This window comes from Callospermophilus lateralis, chromosome 13 (assembly GCF_048772815.1).
Source record: "Callospermophilus lateralis isolate mCalLat2 chromosome 13, mCalLat2.hap1, whole genome shotgun sequence".
Lineage (NCBI taxonomy): Eukaryota > Metazoa > Chordata > Mammalia > Rodentia > Sciuridae > Callospermophilus > Callospermophilus lateralis.
Window position 1 is genome coordinate 33,105,826 of NC_135317.1, and position 16,672 is coordinate 33,122,497.

Genomic DNA, 16,672 nt, shown 5'->3' on the forward strand with positions numbered 1-16,672 from the left:
CTAGCATTCTGTTCCTTTATCAGTTTTGGAACTTTGGTTTGCAGGCACAGCCTCTCTCCTCTCTTTCTCTCTCCCTCCCGCCCCCACACACCACACACAGAGTGTGGTGACCCATCTTCTCTGCCTTTCTTACTCCTAGTCCACACTCAGGCCCTGTAAGTTTGAGGATGCCTGCTCCACTGAAACAGTAAGGTTTTTAGAGTGTCCAAACCAAGTGATTTGCCTCAGCTCCTCTGTATGATATGAGTTTTGTCCTCCAGGCTCATAGCTTTCTATAAAACAATAACTCTAGGTTAGACACTATCTTGGTTTTGCTGTTGTTATTGTTTTTCTCAACTTTGATTAAAGCTTCTGATAGCAATTAGCCAATTCATTCTTTCACCCAGTATGGAGCATTCTTAGCCTCTGTTGCCAGAGAGGAACTGTATTCCTGGATGTCATTATGAGTTTCTGCAGCTGAAAACCAAGAGGCCTTTGGTTGGGGCTATATCACTCATTTGCTAAAGTTGCTATAACAAAGTACCATAAACTAGGTGACAAACCACAGAAATTATTTAATTTCTTAGTTCTAGAGATCAGAAGTATGAAATCAGGGTGCCAATGGGGTTGAATTATTGTGAGGACTGGGATAATACATTCCATGACTCTCATAGTTTTGGCAGGCCTGAGTGCCCCTTTGCTTGTAGACTGTGACCTCTCTGTGTCTTCACATTATCTTTCCTCTACCTGTATCTGTATCTGTGCTCAAATTTCTACTATTGATGAGAATACAGACATATTGAATTGGAATCTACCTGTGATCTCTTCTTAATTGAATAATCTGCAATGACCCTCTTTCTAAATAAGGTCACACTGACGGGAACTAAGTACCAAGTGTTTGGATTGAGAATGTTTCCCCAAAGGCCCATATGTTAAGGGCTTGTTCCTCATCAGCTCAAGGTGCTTTGGGGAGGTGGTGAAGCCTTTAAGAAGTGGCACATAGTGTGAGGTTTTAGGTGACTAGGATGTGCCTGGAAGGGTCTCTTGCACTCTCTTATTCACTTCTGACGAGCAGCTGGGCTCCACACACACACACTCCCTGCCATGATGTGCTGCCTTGTCACAGGCCCCAGAGGAACCCAGTCAACTGAGCATGGGCTGAAATGTCTGAAACCATGAGCCGAAATGAACCTCTCTTTATAAGCAGATTATCTCAGGTGTTCATTATAATAATGAAGGAGTGAAGGAATGGCAAGGAAGAAGTGAATCTTAGAAGGTTAAGTAGTGTGACCCCCCTTGGAATCCACAGCCTTGTGTTCCCTCCCACGGTGACTCTGGTCTTGGCCATGTTGACTTTCTTTGGCTAATGAGACAAGAGCAAATGTAAAACCAAGAGAGTCTTTGACAATCCTTGTGCATTGAGCTTGCTCTTGCTACTCTTGAGAACTCCAAGACCTCCTTGAAAGCAAGTCTGGGGCAGCCTACTTGATGCTGAGAGTCATGAGGTTGGCTTGCCCATATTATCCCAGCCAACAGCCAGCATGAGACCATTGATGACTAACTGACCACAGAATACGAGTGAGCCCAGCAGGACCAGTCAGAAGGCCAACTGCCTAGGTTGGAGGACCAGAGAGCTCATGGAGGGACAGGGAGGGGTTGTGATTGGTCCTCTACCCTAAACTGAACTGGATTTTACCCTGGAAGCCAAAGATCTACTAAGAATCTCCTCCTAACTTCATCATGTCTATGAAGACCCTACTTCTACATAAGATCACATTCACAGGAAAGAGGGTTTCAATGTATTTTTTCTGGTGGGTGGGAGATGGACAACCGCCTAGGTGAAGGCAGGTATCAAGGTCAATAAACCTAGAACAGAGTGAAACAGTAGGGATCAGCAAGTCTTCTGTTATGCTGGGCTCACTTGTATTCACTCATTCATTCCACAGACTTTAGGAAGACCTACTCTATACAAAGTCCTAGGGTAGGCCCTAAGGATGCAGAGAATTTTCCAGGGCTTGGAATTTATATTCTTGGACAGTCACTCAAAGACTGACACACTCAATAAGTCAGACCAAGACTTTCAGAGATCCTACAAGGTAGCCTGAGCCTCTGCATTCTCCACTTCTGCAGAAATTACTACCCGATTACTTACAATTACCTATTAATAGCCTCTTCTCCTATAATAATGGCAAAGCTAAAATGCAAAAAAAAAAAAATTCAAAATATTTTAGTGAGTGTATGTTTAAATTACAATTGAAAATTATTATTTTTCTTTGGTGATCCAAGTCCAAACATGAAATTGTGTGATAACAGCATTTCCACTGAATATCTAAATGTCAAAGATACATTGTAGGAGCAGTTAACATCTTAATCATCAGTTGCTCACTTGTTCACAGGAATAAAGAGCTGCATGTAATTTCAAATTCATACTAGCAAAAATCAAGAAGACCAAAAGTGCAAATGAAAATCTTTTTCGAAAGCGCTTTCTAAAGTTTCATATTAAGTGTATTTATTTTTCTCTAGGATTAGGACAGATTGCATTGGGAGCCCAGTCTTTCATAAAGAAGGGGGCGGGGAATAGAGTTGGGCCTTCGTTTCTCACAAAAGGCACAATGTGAAGCACATCTGTGAACATTGTATAATTTGTTATGTTTTACAAAGAGGTGGGTTTTTGTTATACACATACCAGAGCTATTTGGTACTGTTTCACCAATGATCTCTATTCAGGTTTAGAAAAGAAATTGGCCTCAGAAGAGTGAAAGGAGAGTAAATTTTTCTTTAAAAATTAGATACAGATTATCACTTCAAAATGCAGGGGGGGATTTTACAAGTGACGGTGTACTGATTAGCTTTCCAATGGACATCCAGTCCTTTATAAAACACATACTAGCCGTGGTCAACTGTGACCAATGTGGTTTATTATCTCCAGAAGAGTTGAACTGAGATTACCCATCTAATGTAATTGAGAAATGTTGGGTGAACTTGAACTGTTTCTTGGACATGAATGACCTGAGAATTTATTTGATGAGACAGGAAAGGCTGAATATGGTAACTCTGTCTTTGATGGTTTGGTATAGTCATTTCTTTAGTTCATTAGCAAGTTTTTCCTATTTTTTTGTTATTACTCTTTTTTCTAGTGATTACATGAGCAACCTAATGGAAAAAAGGGCAAAACAAATAAATTCTGTACAATATCTTTACAAAAAAATATTTACCATTATTGGCAAATATTCATGACAGTTTTATATAGTTAACTCTTTAAAATGAAATATTCATTTTCAAGTAAAGAAAGTGAATGTTAATTAAGTTGTGAAAAATTAATAAATGCACTGTTTTTTTTCATAATATAGTCCCTAAATAATTTCTAAAATGTTATCTTCTGATTTTGCCAATTAACAACAACAACAAAAAGTCATCATGAAATTGACATCTTATTCACCAAATGAACTCCTTTGCATATCCTGGTAAACTGGGCAGTGTGAACTCTCTCGTTGGTGACATCTCCATGAAACATGTATGATAACTTTAACAATAGTATGGCATACAAGGTGGCATTAGATGACACTGCTTTCTCTTCATGGATCTGCTCATATCTAAGATAAATTCTCCTTTATTCCCAATGACCAATGCTAAGGTATATTTTGTATATATAATATGTACACATATTGTGTATACATCTTTTTACTGTATTTAAATACTATATCTTTTAAATTATTCACAGAACCTCTAAGAATAAATTATAAAAATCACACTTCACGCTACTAGTGACTCTTTAAATGGAATTTGTCATTGAAACTTTGTCATTAAAACAGAAAGGCCTTTTGGTTGTGCCCATACAAGCATAATAAATTGTATATGTTTGTGATACTGAATGACTCTTGCCCATATGCTGCACTGCAAAGCTACATGAATGAGGCATTTACCAAATCAGGCCCACCACATTAAACAGAAAAACAATCTTTATTCATGGTAACTTATCAGTTTCAATTAATCACCCCTAACAATGGAAATTCTGATGTGTTCAAGCAACTTGAAAGCAACAGGTCATCTCCAGGGCAGCCATGTTGTGTCTTTGTGCTGATGGTTTCAAACAAAGCAACATCTCCAATAAATATACATACATATACATACATACATGTGCATATATATACATATAAATGGGCAGTTACAGCCATGCCCTGCAGTGCCAACAAAATGCATGTGCACTGTATATGATTTTTATCATAGCAAATGTTATTGTTTTCCTTCAAGTATTACTTTTTGAGCTCTGCAAGTTTAAACAAAAGGAAAGAAATTTCCATTGGATGACCATCCTTTCAGTTTCTGTGCTGCTATGTGAATAGCATTGTGCAAACCATTCCAATGGTTTTGAAAAGGGGTAACCATTGGTTTGATTTGGTTACACGGTTTAGTAAAGAGCTCCCTCCCACTGCCTTAGGGTCTGTGAAAGGTCTGTGACCTGTTTAGAACTGCCAAGTGAAATGTCATGTCGCCCCTCCCAAATGGGAGTATCTGCATTCATTTGATCAGTATAAAAAATGATTGGGGATGGTGAGATCAGTGCTTTTGAATTGCAATTTATAGCAGTTTACAAAAATGCACATTGTTGGAAAAGAAAACATGGAAGTGTTTCTTTCTAAATTGCATTACCTGTGAAATGTCATTAGTCTTTTAAGGATATTTACATCCTTTTTTATAATTTTGGGGACTTACATCAACTAAAGAAAATCAGAATTATGTCACCTTATGGTTTTTTAACTTATATTTTGGGTTTTGTCATAAAACTTATGGAAAACAATGAGTCTGAGTTCTTAGGATGAGCATGATTTCTTATCAGGCCCATTGACTAATTCCCTAAAATTATCTTTGGTAATGAGTTGCATTAGTAGAAGATCCCCCATTTTCTTTCCCAGACTATGGAGGAGACTCACTTGTTGGTGAGTGGCTTATCTGTTAATATCTAATAGACACCGAAATCTCTAGCGTACTTAACTCCACCAGGTTTCCATTATTTCTTCAACATGCTAGTAACTCCTTGTGAGATGAATGCTTTTGAAACTCTGATGCCTGTAGACCATAGACATGTAGATGCATCATCTACATATATGTATAGTTTCACAAGAGGAAATGTCCTTGTTTTCCCCATTAAGTATGTAAAAGATACAGAAAAAGTTTAGGCAGGCTGTTCAAGTTCACAAACACCTAATTCACCCACCTGGGTTCTATGGGACGCAGAATGCAAAGCGCTTTATATTTTTTTTCAGAAGTATTGAAAGCTCCTCCTCTTCATCTTTGGCATCAAGTGCAATTGGACATTACATTGAAGAAAGCTTTGATTAAGAAAAGTTACCTTGGGAAAAGGCCCTCGGGGCTTCCCTGGTTGATAGTTGACTAAAAAAAAGAAAGGCCCTTTTTCAGAAAAGACTTGACCCAGATAGACTCTCCAGCACTCCACTTTGAACCTCCCAACTATTGAAAGCCGAGGTTGTCACGTTTTTATCTTTGTTCATGTTAAGACTTGGAATGACAGCCTGGCTCTGTGTTCCCCTCTCCCACTGCCCCGGCTCCAAGTGTCCACATTGACACCTACCGGTGACCGCAGGCTGCAATTCTTTGTTGCCTTCTCCACGCTCCTGGCTTTCACTGGGATTAGCTCAAAGCCTTTGTTCCCCTTCAAAGCTGGAACATCACATCCCATGTTGTGGTTTTCCTGTCCCAGACCTCCAACGCTTTCCTCACAATTTACACACCAGGTAAAAGTGCCTCCCTACAGGGGCAAAGAAACTAGCCTGGGACCAGCCAGCGCTTTCCTAGTCCCCAATTTCAGAGCCCCTGCCAGTTTGGTTTTCTTTCTAATTTCCTATTTCATAGGGAGGGACAATGGAAATTTAAATCTTAGGTAAATTTCAGAGTTAAATCCCTGGATCTAAACACAAGACAATCTTTTTTTTTTTTTAATTATTTTACAGTGGGTCGTGTTTCTTCCCAGAGGGTTAATGACTGGCCATGGTCACAGGCAGGTAAGACCAGTTCTACACTCAATGAGGTCAACAGAAAAGCACTCTCTGAGGAAAAAGGGGTGGGAGTCTATATTGAAGACCCAGGAGAATTGAACCACCTGATTGATCTACCCCTCCCTTTATCCCCAATCTCTCTTCTAGGTTACTAAAGAGATCCCCAGCTGGGCTAGATCTGGGAGGACCCCCCTAAAAACTTATGCAAAGTGTTACCTGGGGAAGGAGAAAGGGTGGAGAGTGGCCGAGGTCTAGTAAGTAAAACAAAGTTTATAGCTGTTCCTTGTTCTCATTTTTAGTGAATCGAGGATCCTCCAAAGAACCTTGGGAGAAGATATGGGTACACCAACCCCCAGTGAATGATGTGGACCCAACTGGGTTGCTCAAAGAGACCACAGAATAGAGGACCCTCTTCATCCTGGATGGCATATAATGCCTGCCTCCTTAGCCAGAAATACTGTCTCCAAGGCGTTTCTGAACCATTCGATGATTTCTCCAGATTAGGAACACTGACTCAAGCACTGCAATTTAGAATTGGAACACGCCTTTTGCCCGCATCTTTTCTGAGCCCCAATGAAACCTCTCCTGCGCTCCTGCAGAGTGAGCTGGGTGCATGGACCCTGAGGGGTCACCAAATCCATTCTAGTCGCCCGCAGGGGATCAGAGGCATGCCCAGAGCCTAGGAGTAGGAAAGAGCGGACTTCAATTAAAATATCTGAGGCATTAAACTTGTTTGACACTCTTTAATTCATCCAGTCTCTAACACAAAATGAGAATGACTTGTTGCCTTCTGACCAGTGAACTAAGTCCTTTGAGAGTGAACCATACACATCGATGGGAGTTTGTATTTCCTTTGGGAAAATCCCCTATTCTCGTCTTTGGGTGCACGTGGCTCTGTATCCTAAGGACAGTAAACAAGTCTTTAATACGTGGGGAAACTTTTTGAAGTTTTGCTTCTCGGTAAGTATGAAGAAGATCCAGTGCTAAGTTTAAGTGTTCAGTCTGGAATGTCAGGTGCCATTTATTGAAACGCCCAGTTGCTTTTCTTCGTGCGTAATGTTCAACTTGGTCTTTTCTCTTCCCCTTAATACAAGTTCGGGCCTGTCCTTCTGTCTCTAAATCGTAGGCTCCGGATTACAAATTTCTAAGCTATTAAGTCTCAAGAAATGTATTTGTGGTAGTTGTCACATAAAGCTGACGTTCTCTGGTCCCAAAGAAAGCCAGAGAGGCGATTTATTTGTGCGTAAAAGGAACAAGATTTAATTGGAGAGAGACGTGTTATTTTGAACGCAAGTACATGGGGTGGCATAGTGCCGGGGAGCATTATTCGAGCTTCATCTACTATGCACTATATGCCACCGTCTCCAAAGGAGTGTTGCCCTAGAAACTTGTTTTAAATCTGCTGCTATATATCAACACCTTGTTTTAGCAGTCCTTGGCTGAATTACAGTTACACAGTTTGGCGCTTCTTTCAAATTTCCTCCCATCAGTTTGGCTAAAGAAAGGAATTTTTCTCCTTTAGAAATGAATTGGCTTAATTAGTAAGTAGATTAATGGCAATTGCTGGTGAGTTGGTTTCCAGCAGAGTTTCACCAGAGAGGGTTAATCGGAGTCAGGTCTGGAATCTTTCCCAGAACTGGCTGCCAGCCATTTCCACCAACCAATCAACCTTACAAGAATCGAAGGAAATCAAATAAAATTTATATTCTCTGTGTCATTCTTCTGGATCAAAATTTTCTAGGAAGCAGCCTCCTGGTTGGGTGCAGTAGAGACAGTTTTATGTCAGAATTTCAATAGAAATTTTAAGCTCCATGATTTATCTGAGTACCAAGGTAGAATTTCCAGTGGCACAAAAATGTCTCCACAGAACACTGGGCGCATTGGAAACATCTAAGGTTCTGAGTTAATTTCAGGTTTAGAGAACTTACAACCCCCCTCCCAAGTCTGGCCCTAAATCTGTTATACACCAGAAGTCTTTCAAAAGTTTTGGTGTATGATTTGCAGTCTTTTCACTTATTTTTTCCATAGTGATAAAAAATGCATTCATAGTCTAACTTGCAGCTGCATTAGTCTTGCAAAAAAAAAAAAAAATCCCTGCTGAGAAATGCATATAATAGGAAAAACAGATCGGCTGGACAGCAGTGTAATTAATGCCAGAAAGGGCTGAGGCCGGTTTCATAGTTTGTCTTTTGAGGATATCAAGACGAGACCTGGTGAAAAATGACGCATGCTTTAGCATTTCAGAAAGCTGGCAACTGGCAGCGCTTTTCCTTTTTTCTTTGACTTTCTGCCGCAGAACAAAGAGGTCGGCAGAACTAGCTAGGTTGTAATGAGTTCTATGTCCCTAGCACATTAAGTGCATCATGGAAACATATTGTATCGAAATAGTTTGGAGGAGAATACCGGGGATGAAAGAGAATGGGTGCTTTGATCAGCTCCCTGGGGTCCTGAGCGCGCACAGACTGACTTGCAAGGAGTTATTCAGCTCCAGCTAGACACACTTACAACACCATTCAAAGAAATTTGCATATCTGTAATTTATCACATTGGTCCAGAACATTATTGCAAGGTAAATAAAAGTTAGTTGAATTAAAAAAATCAATCATCTCAGATATAGAGAAACTGTGAAACCAGTCTTGCAATTAAAACCAGAAAGAAATATGTCCATAAAACATGACGATTTAGAAGCTGGCTTTATTTTTAAAGTGTCCTTAGAGCAACAGGTTATGCTCTTACAATAAATAAGAAGAAGAAGAAGAAGATAGAAGAAGAGGAAAAGAAGAGTGGCCACAATTTCTTTGCCTTAGGGAGTGTATTTGCAGCTTCCCACTGGAATAAAGTCACAAGGTTGAATGAGATGCATGTCACTATAATCAGCTTGTGACTCGCAGAGAAAAATTAGAACATACTTTGAAGAGATATGAACGATGGCTTAATCTCCTTGGAATCTGCAAATGGTAAGGCTAAATCTCAATTCTGCTCCTGTTGATTTCATTGCCAAGCCCTATTTGCTGAATTTAGCTCCAAAGGATGAAATGTCCAGAGACCGGGTCAATAGGAAAACTTGCTTTCAAGTGCCCCATGAGAACAAGTGAAAATTTAACAGGCAGGCATTGTTCGGGGGTTTTTTAAACAACTCAGTTAAACAGCAAACAAGAATCTTCAACTTGACCTTGGAAAAGGCTGTGTGCCTACAGATAATCTATCAAACAACTCTGGATGACAATGATATATTTCAAAGTATTGTCAGATGAAAAGATTGATAAATTTGCTGCTGCAAAGAGAGAACTTTGGAAACAGGCAACAGGCAATTTAGCTCACCAACTCCGCCTCCGCCTCCTCTGTCCTCACTGCCCCATCCCACCCCTCCACCCCCAGCCAGCCTTGGGGACAACTCTATAGAAGAAGGCCAGTAAATCAGCACTGTAATATTTCTTAAGGGGCACGGAAAAGCTGTGAACAGTACTTCTCATATTAAACGCAATATTTCTTTGCTTTCGTGGGGAACAAAAGTCATAGCAAGACGTCTTTATGGCTAATTCAGTCAAAGGCACATCTCTGGTTCCCCCCGCAGAAAGGTCAGTGTCGTTGTGTTTGGTCCACCGAGGGGGTGTTTTCACAGTGAAAACTGAGCCAGCTGTCCCTGTCATACCCTCACCATTGGGGAGCGCGCACTAGCCATGGTTATTAGGCACATTCTACACCTGCAAAATATACCGATTTCCAAGACTTTTCAAAACACCCTCTCGTTCTCATGCCCCCTCCTCTTTCTTCTCCTAAACTTTGACAACACAATTCAAGCCCTGTATGAAAGCACTGCACGCAAGAGGAACGCTGGGGAAGGGGCACTCTCGGCTACTGTCTCATGGTGTCTATTGAGCAGCCATCAAAGAAATGAGGCGTCAAGTATGTTTTCAAAAAGTATGGAAAAACTTCCACACATTTGCTATTGCCACAAATGCAAATTGTTGAGCCCTAACATGTAAATTATATGCACCGGTGTTAGTTGTGGGGTTGCAGCCTAGCCTCCTTCATTTAAATGTGGATCATTTTAAAAATTCTATTCGTATTTGGAATGACACTGATCAGCGCCAGAACTTCTGCAATTCTCCCATGCCAGTGCACGTCTATTTTTAAAAATCCAATGCCAATTCTTGCCTCACTGGGTTGTCTAATAAAACTCCTAGAAACATCCCCTATCTAGACTGATCACCAGGATCCAATTCCAAAGGTTTGCACTTCAGAGGTAGGTGGTTAGCTAGCTATTTAGGAGAGGACCAGTGACCCAAACAAGAAAGGAGACAAAAGAGAGCCTGTGCTATCGCTGAAGAGAAATTGTAAAATTGTTAGCAATTCAGAAAAATTATCTTGACAATGAGAACGACCCAAGTGCCAGTTCCTCTGGAAAGCGCGAAGATAACTAGCTTTCTCAGAGTGGGGTGGGGGTGGGGAACCAAAGATTCCTATCTGGCTGGTGGGGGGGTGGGCGGAGAGGAGGGTGGGAGGTAGCGAGCTGCAGAATTGAGAGGGTTTAATTAGTCTGTGGTGTGGCTCTAATCCGGATCTTCATCTAATCCTGCCACCCAAACTGCAAAGAGCTACATGAGAAGTTCTTGGCTTGGGCGAGGTACAGGGGTGTCCGGGACGCCTTGGGTTCCCGGGACGCAGGCAGGGTTGAAACACACTGCTTGTCATAGGAGGCAAGAAGGGGGTGCCTCTCACTAACAGGGAACCTTAAACTCTTTCCTGGAAGCTGGGGGCCTCCACACAGCCCGCTTCCATCAGGCAACGCGCGGCATCTCTCCAAAGCAATGTCAGCGCAACAGGTTGTTTGGAACAGGTGCGTACCCTCCACGCAAGGGGCTAGCGTTATGCTGGGGCGATCCGCCAAGGGCTAAGAGTCCCCCAGAAGCAAGGGTAGATCCTCAGGAGCCCGAAAGTGGGACCGGCTGGAACCCTGCGCCCCAGCCACTGTAGCTGATAGTGCCGGCGCCTCGGCTGGGAGGCAAAACGAGTTCGTCACAACCTGCGCCCCAGGGCAAGGGGCCCTCTGCAGGCGGCCTCCTGAGGGCTTCCCGGCTGGCCAAGGGGTGTAGTTGCCCTGGGCCCTCTTAGAGGAAGCCTGGGGTCCCAACTCCTGGCTTCTTTCGGGCCGTTCACCCCGCTTCCTGCTCGCCGCTTCCTGGAGCCCCTCTTGGAGACTTTCATGCGCAAAGATAGCAGAACTACGGAGAGCTGGACACCGGGGCAGCTACTTTGAGCCTCGAGAAAAACAGACAGCGCCCAAACCCCGAATGCCCGGGGAGCAGGGGCCAGGCGGGCCTCCAGGGATACTCATCTGACTCCACCCCGGCTCTCCGGAACCCTGGGAACGCCGAGCAGTAGGCGGGGCGCATGCGCGCCTCCAGCCAGGGTACCTCCCTGGCCCGCGGAGTTTGGGGAAAGTTTGGCTAGGTTTGCCTTGGCGGCGGCGGACGTCCTAAAAACTGAGCTGCCCTGGGTATGAGGCCAGGAGCCCCCCGGAGTCCCAGGAGCCGGCTCGGCAGGGTCCCAAGAGCTGAAAGACAGCAGAAGGTGGGGAGAGGGAGGCCTTTTGTGTGTGGCACAGGAGAGTCACTTGCGCACAAACGCAGCAGCGCGCTCCGCCGCCGCCTCAGCCTCCTCCGCTGCACCTCCGCCTCTGAGGCGCTTCATTACAGCCGAGCCCTTCCCCCGCCTCCCCCCGGCCCCGGCCTTTGTTCGGCTTGAAAGTAATGCTGTGAATTAAAAGAAATGACAATATTTTCTATCTGCTTGAAAGTCCAAGAGAAGAGCCCTTGAGCTTGGCAAAAATCAGGCAAATCATTCATCATGCCACCCCGCACCTGTGGTCTTGGCATTGAAAACCCTCCAGACCTATTCCTATTAAACTTAATTATTCCCCCAAAGCACACAATGGTTGAAATGGAGCAGGTTGGAGTCTGTTTATTGGTGGTAAATGTTTTTCTGAAGATCTTCTGAATCTCATTGTTAGCTCGTTGTTTGAGGCTGCCCTCTTTCTTTCAGACTAGAGTAGCCTTGGACTTTTCAATTTTCAATCGTAACATCTGCTTAATCGTACGGATCAAAATATGGAGACACAAAACATATGTAATGGTTGATTTGTTAAATCCTGGTAATGAGTTATTAACAAGGGAAAACAATAGGCCAGGATGGTGAGAGCCTTATGGTAACAGAGTCACTTTATGTAACGCCTGACGTTTCCCTTCTTGATAAATGGAACTAAGGTCTGAGCGCCAGGTGATAGCAAGAAAATCAATGTCTTTAGGGGCCAGCACTGAGACTTTTTTCTATGTGAAAAATTAGGAGACATAAAATTTAATTGGCTGATCAGGAGGGGGGGAAACAGTGGTCTTAAGTTTAATTGCCAGTAGGCTTAGCAAGGGAGACAAAACAAGATTTGGGCCTGTTTGTTTGCTGCACCCCAGCCTCAAGTCCAAGTGTATCATTGAAAATGTGTTTTATTATAACACATGTCATGCTTTACAGTTCCCATATTGTGTAAAGACAATAGTTAATGGTACATTAAAGACAGGCAAACCATGCCAACACGTCTTGGAGACATTGTAAGGGCCTCTCTCTTTGCTTGTTTTAGGCAGCTGCAGCCCAGGACCCAGAAGCACAAAAAGAACAAGTTTGAAATACCAGGTGCATCCTAGAGGACCACGACAGGGATTGATATGTTATAGCCCAGGACATGAACCTAGCAATAAAGATATCATTTCGATTGTCTGCGGCTTCCACGGCCTGTAAAGCCGGGAGGCCCTGAGCAGCCTGCTTTCTGGCAGGCCTGTCTCTCTCCCTGGGTTTCCCCATCTCCCTGGGCCAAATCCGAACACCTGTTGGCCAGACCTCACATCCCGTCGTGGGAATCGTTTCCTACCAGTGGTTCCAGATCTCAAAAATGCATTGGTTGTGGAATTATTTAGGACCATTCCCACAGGCTGCAGAAGGCTTTGGAAAGGCAGTGGGAGGGGAGGGTGAGGGAGAAAGGGAGGGTAAGGGCTCTTCCCAGAGAGATTCGCCAGGGAGTACTCAACTGGTGTTTGTTCAACCTCGCAGCTGGTACTCGGTGCCACCGCAAAGGCCCATTAATGGAAATGGGATGAGTTTATGGATTTAAGAGACTCCACACCCTCTCCACCGAGGGGCGTTAATCCTGGTACTGGCAGATGAGCAGTCCTGGGAATCACTGGCAGCCGATTTCACAGGAGTTCCAACAAGGCCTTTTATGCGCTCTGCTCCCAGTCTGGGGTGGCAGACTCACTCTCTTTCCCACCTACTTTTCTGCCTTATAGGACCCATAGTCTCCAGGATTCAATATGTTAGGAGAATTTTCAAGTTAATCCATGGTGCCTGGCTTCCATGGGAAAGAAGATGCTCCACCAAGGAGCTCCATTCCGAAGGCTAGCCAGCTGAGGGTGCAGAAGTGGCAACCCTCTCCTCTTTTTTACCACCCTCCCTTCTCCCCCCAAGACACCCCACCCAATTTCACCTCAGAACTGACAGCCCCCTCAGGAGAAACTAAGGGCAGAGAAGTGGTGCCTGGGCTTCCCAGCCAATGAAATAGAAAGTCGCCTTTTTGGTGACACATATTATCTTTTAAGGCAACAAGAGGACCTTGACCCTAATGTCCATGTGAAATGTAAGGGAGTGAGAAAGGGGATAGAAGGGGCTTTTATTGGGAAGATTCACTGGCACTCTGACACCAAGGCAGAGCGACACAGCAGCCTGGGAATGGAGAGCAGCAGGATGGGTCAGAATTTGAGAATTGGTGTGGGGGAGAAAAGGGAAGGTGTTGGGGGGCGTAAGGAGGGCACTCCACTGCAATCTCCACTCTGGGAAGACTTTATCAAATCCTCTCCAGTACTCCCTCCCCCCACAACCACTAGCAGTGGAGTCTGGACCACTGGGGAGTGATTTAGCCAGCTCTCCAGTAGAGATCATAAAATGTACCCTGTACTGGGTTTTCAGTTTCTTTATTATGCTAAATGGACAAGGGCAGCCAGGGCAGACTTTAAACTCTTTCCCCTGGTGGTCCCAGACTGGATTTCAGCGCAAGGGCTGATGGGTGTTCAGAAGAGCAAGGCTGGGTAAAGGCTCTCCATAGCTGTCCAGCAGTTTGACTTACTCAATTTTATTTTCATAGGCATTTTTTTTTAACTTGGAAGAAAAGTGTTGACTTAGAAGGACTGCTGAATACCTGTCAGTCAAACTGCCCCCACAAGGTCTTTCCAGTGCCAGACAGTATTTGCTGGCCAGAGATGCCTCAGGCCAGAGGCTCTCCAGCCTGGCGCTGCTACAAGGACTGCGGCTCCTGCACCCAGTGCAGCTCAGGCCTCCCTGACGCCAAAGTAGACTCTGAAATGATACGTTTGTTCTGCTTTTACTGCTGCATTTTTTTTTTTAAAAAAAGAATTGCTACACTAGAATGAATGGATTATGAGTAAATAAAAAGAAACTGTCAGTCTCTTTGAAGGTTGTGCTTAAAGGGACTTGCCAAGTCAGGGCACAAGAGTGACAAGATAGAGACCCTGGTGTTTTGCATGCTCAGCTCGGCTCTTCCGCTTCATCTGCACCGCACTAAAGGATGTGTTGATGCATTGAATCACAAAAAAAAAGTGGCACGCAAAATAAAAGGTGCCACATCACAATGATTGTAGTGTTTTATCTACGAATTGCCACATCACCCAATCCAAGCAAATGCAGGTCTACACAGGCAAAGAAAACGATACAACACTTCCATAACTTATAATTAAGTTGAAGTCTGCCTAACATTTGACTTTCTAATGAGTGTAATGAGATTACATGCCTGATGGAAGCATTTGTGCAAAAGCAACTTTCGTGTTTAATGAGGCCCTAATACAGGACAAAATTGAATTATTTTCTCTCGTTCTCAAATTCTGTCTCCTGTGTGAAATCATCTTTTGGGGGAGGGGGCTGAGAGGACGCGAAGGCTGGAAGGGGTGTGAGGGTCCATGGCCAAGGCCCTCCTGGGAGCCTCGCGACCCAGAATCTCCGCGTGTCTGGCCAGGCCGAGCTGCGGGGTCGGGCTCGCGGCCTCGCTTTAATTGCACTTGGACGAGGGCCATGGCACCCGCGGCGCGCGAGGAACCCCTCGGTGGGTCTGAAACTAGGTTAAAGCAATTAGCATGCTGCCGGCATATTGTCCTTCGGCAAGGCCATGGGTACTGGGGGCGGTTCGCGATTGTACCTTGACTGACCAGGGGGACGCTAGGCTACACCGGAGCAGCTCGCCTTTGCCGGGCCTGAGCAGGGCCTGGGCAGCTCCAGGATCGAAGTTTCACGAAGAGGTGCGCGCCTCCTGCTCTGCGCCCGTGCGCTCGGGTCCTCACCATCCGCAGCCGCGCCACCGGGCTCTGCCCACGGGTGAGAGCGCTGGGGCGGTCGCCGCGGGGGATGGTAGCTGGAGCCCAGGCTTCCAGGGTCTTCCAGCTGAGCGACCCCTGGCCTCGCCTCCGCTTCTCCCGTTCGCTAGGGGGCGATCCTGTGCCCTCCGCCCCAGGCTTGTGTTCTCTCCACATCTCTGGCGGAGGAAGATTAGGTTCTGGTATAGACAAAACCAAGCCAGTTTTAGAAATAACCTGTGGATGTCGCTCAGTGGTAGAACGATGATGGCCTAGCATGCGGGATTCCATCCCCAGCACCGAAAAAAAAAAAAAAATCCAGTTGTGGCAGAGTAGGCTCCTTCCTCCTTTACCTCGAAAACCCTGAATTTTGTTGGAAGCCCCCACCCCAGATATTCTCCCGGATCTCAATACCACCGCCTGACCCATACCCTCTGAGAGGAGTACGCCTGAGTTTCAAATATCTGATGCTGCAACTGCCAAAGGATGAATGGCAGGGCAGCTCAAGAGCAACCCATCCTCCAGCCATGGAAGCAGAAAGACCCCTTCCCTTTCCCAGCCCAGGAATTAGCTCCCAATTTCCACCAGACACAGCGCCTTCACTTTTATACAATACGATTAGGCAGAATAAGGGTTACTTTGGGTAAACCAAACATGACCTGAGCCTCAGCCTTCCTCTCTGAAAAGTGGGAATAACAAATCCTAACACCTATTTGCCCCATGGGTATCTGAAAGGTAGGATAAATGTTGCTATTTGGGGCAGATGATACAGAAGAAGGGCTGTAATGGCGAATTGAAGGTCATCTAAATAAAACGCAGTTTCCTACTTGATAGCTACCTTTGAGTTTCTGATTTAGTTTTTACCAAGTTAATTATTTTAATGACATAATTGCCCCCATCATGTACTAAACAAATAACTTGTAGAAAAAAGTGTCAATAGCATTTATTAACAACGCTTAGAAATAAACTGTATTTGGCAATAAATAAACATGAAGTTTTCTGACCAGAGTTCTTACAACAACGCAGAGTTCTGCTAAAGGTGCTGGGGGAATCATCCGCTATTGCATATTTTTAGAAAATCAGGATAAATTATATAAATTATATATATAAAGAGATCATCTATTTCATTAACTCAACAGGATAATAAATAGATAAATAACAGTTGATTGCCATTAGAAAAATTTGATTCTTAAATTACGTTTACATTATAGGTATTTACATGTACAATATGCACAGAGACATAATCAGATCCTCAACCAAATATGAATTTTC

The 16,672-nt window shown here is 44.2% G+C and overlaps 1 protein-coding gene across 1 annotated transcript in view; it reads left to right on the forward strand.

Moving 5' to 3' along the window:
* Positions 1 to 11,335, forward strand: part of C13H10orf67 (chromosome 13 C10orf67 homolog) — a 112,567-nt gene extending 101,232 nt beyond the window's left edge. Inside the window, exons 15-16 of the mRNA XM_076872891.1 lie at positions 10,747 to 10,833; positions 11,109 to 11,335. Coding sequence (XP_076729006.1) covers positions 10,747 to 10,833; positions 11,109 to 11,335 — 314 coding nt within the window. The remainder of the gene's footprint in view (positions 1 to 10,746; positions 10,834 to 11,108) is intronic.
* The last annotated feature ends 5,337 nt before the right edge of the window (positions 11,336 to 16,672 follow it).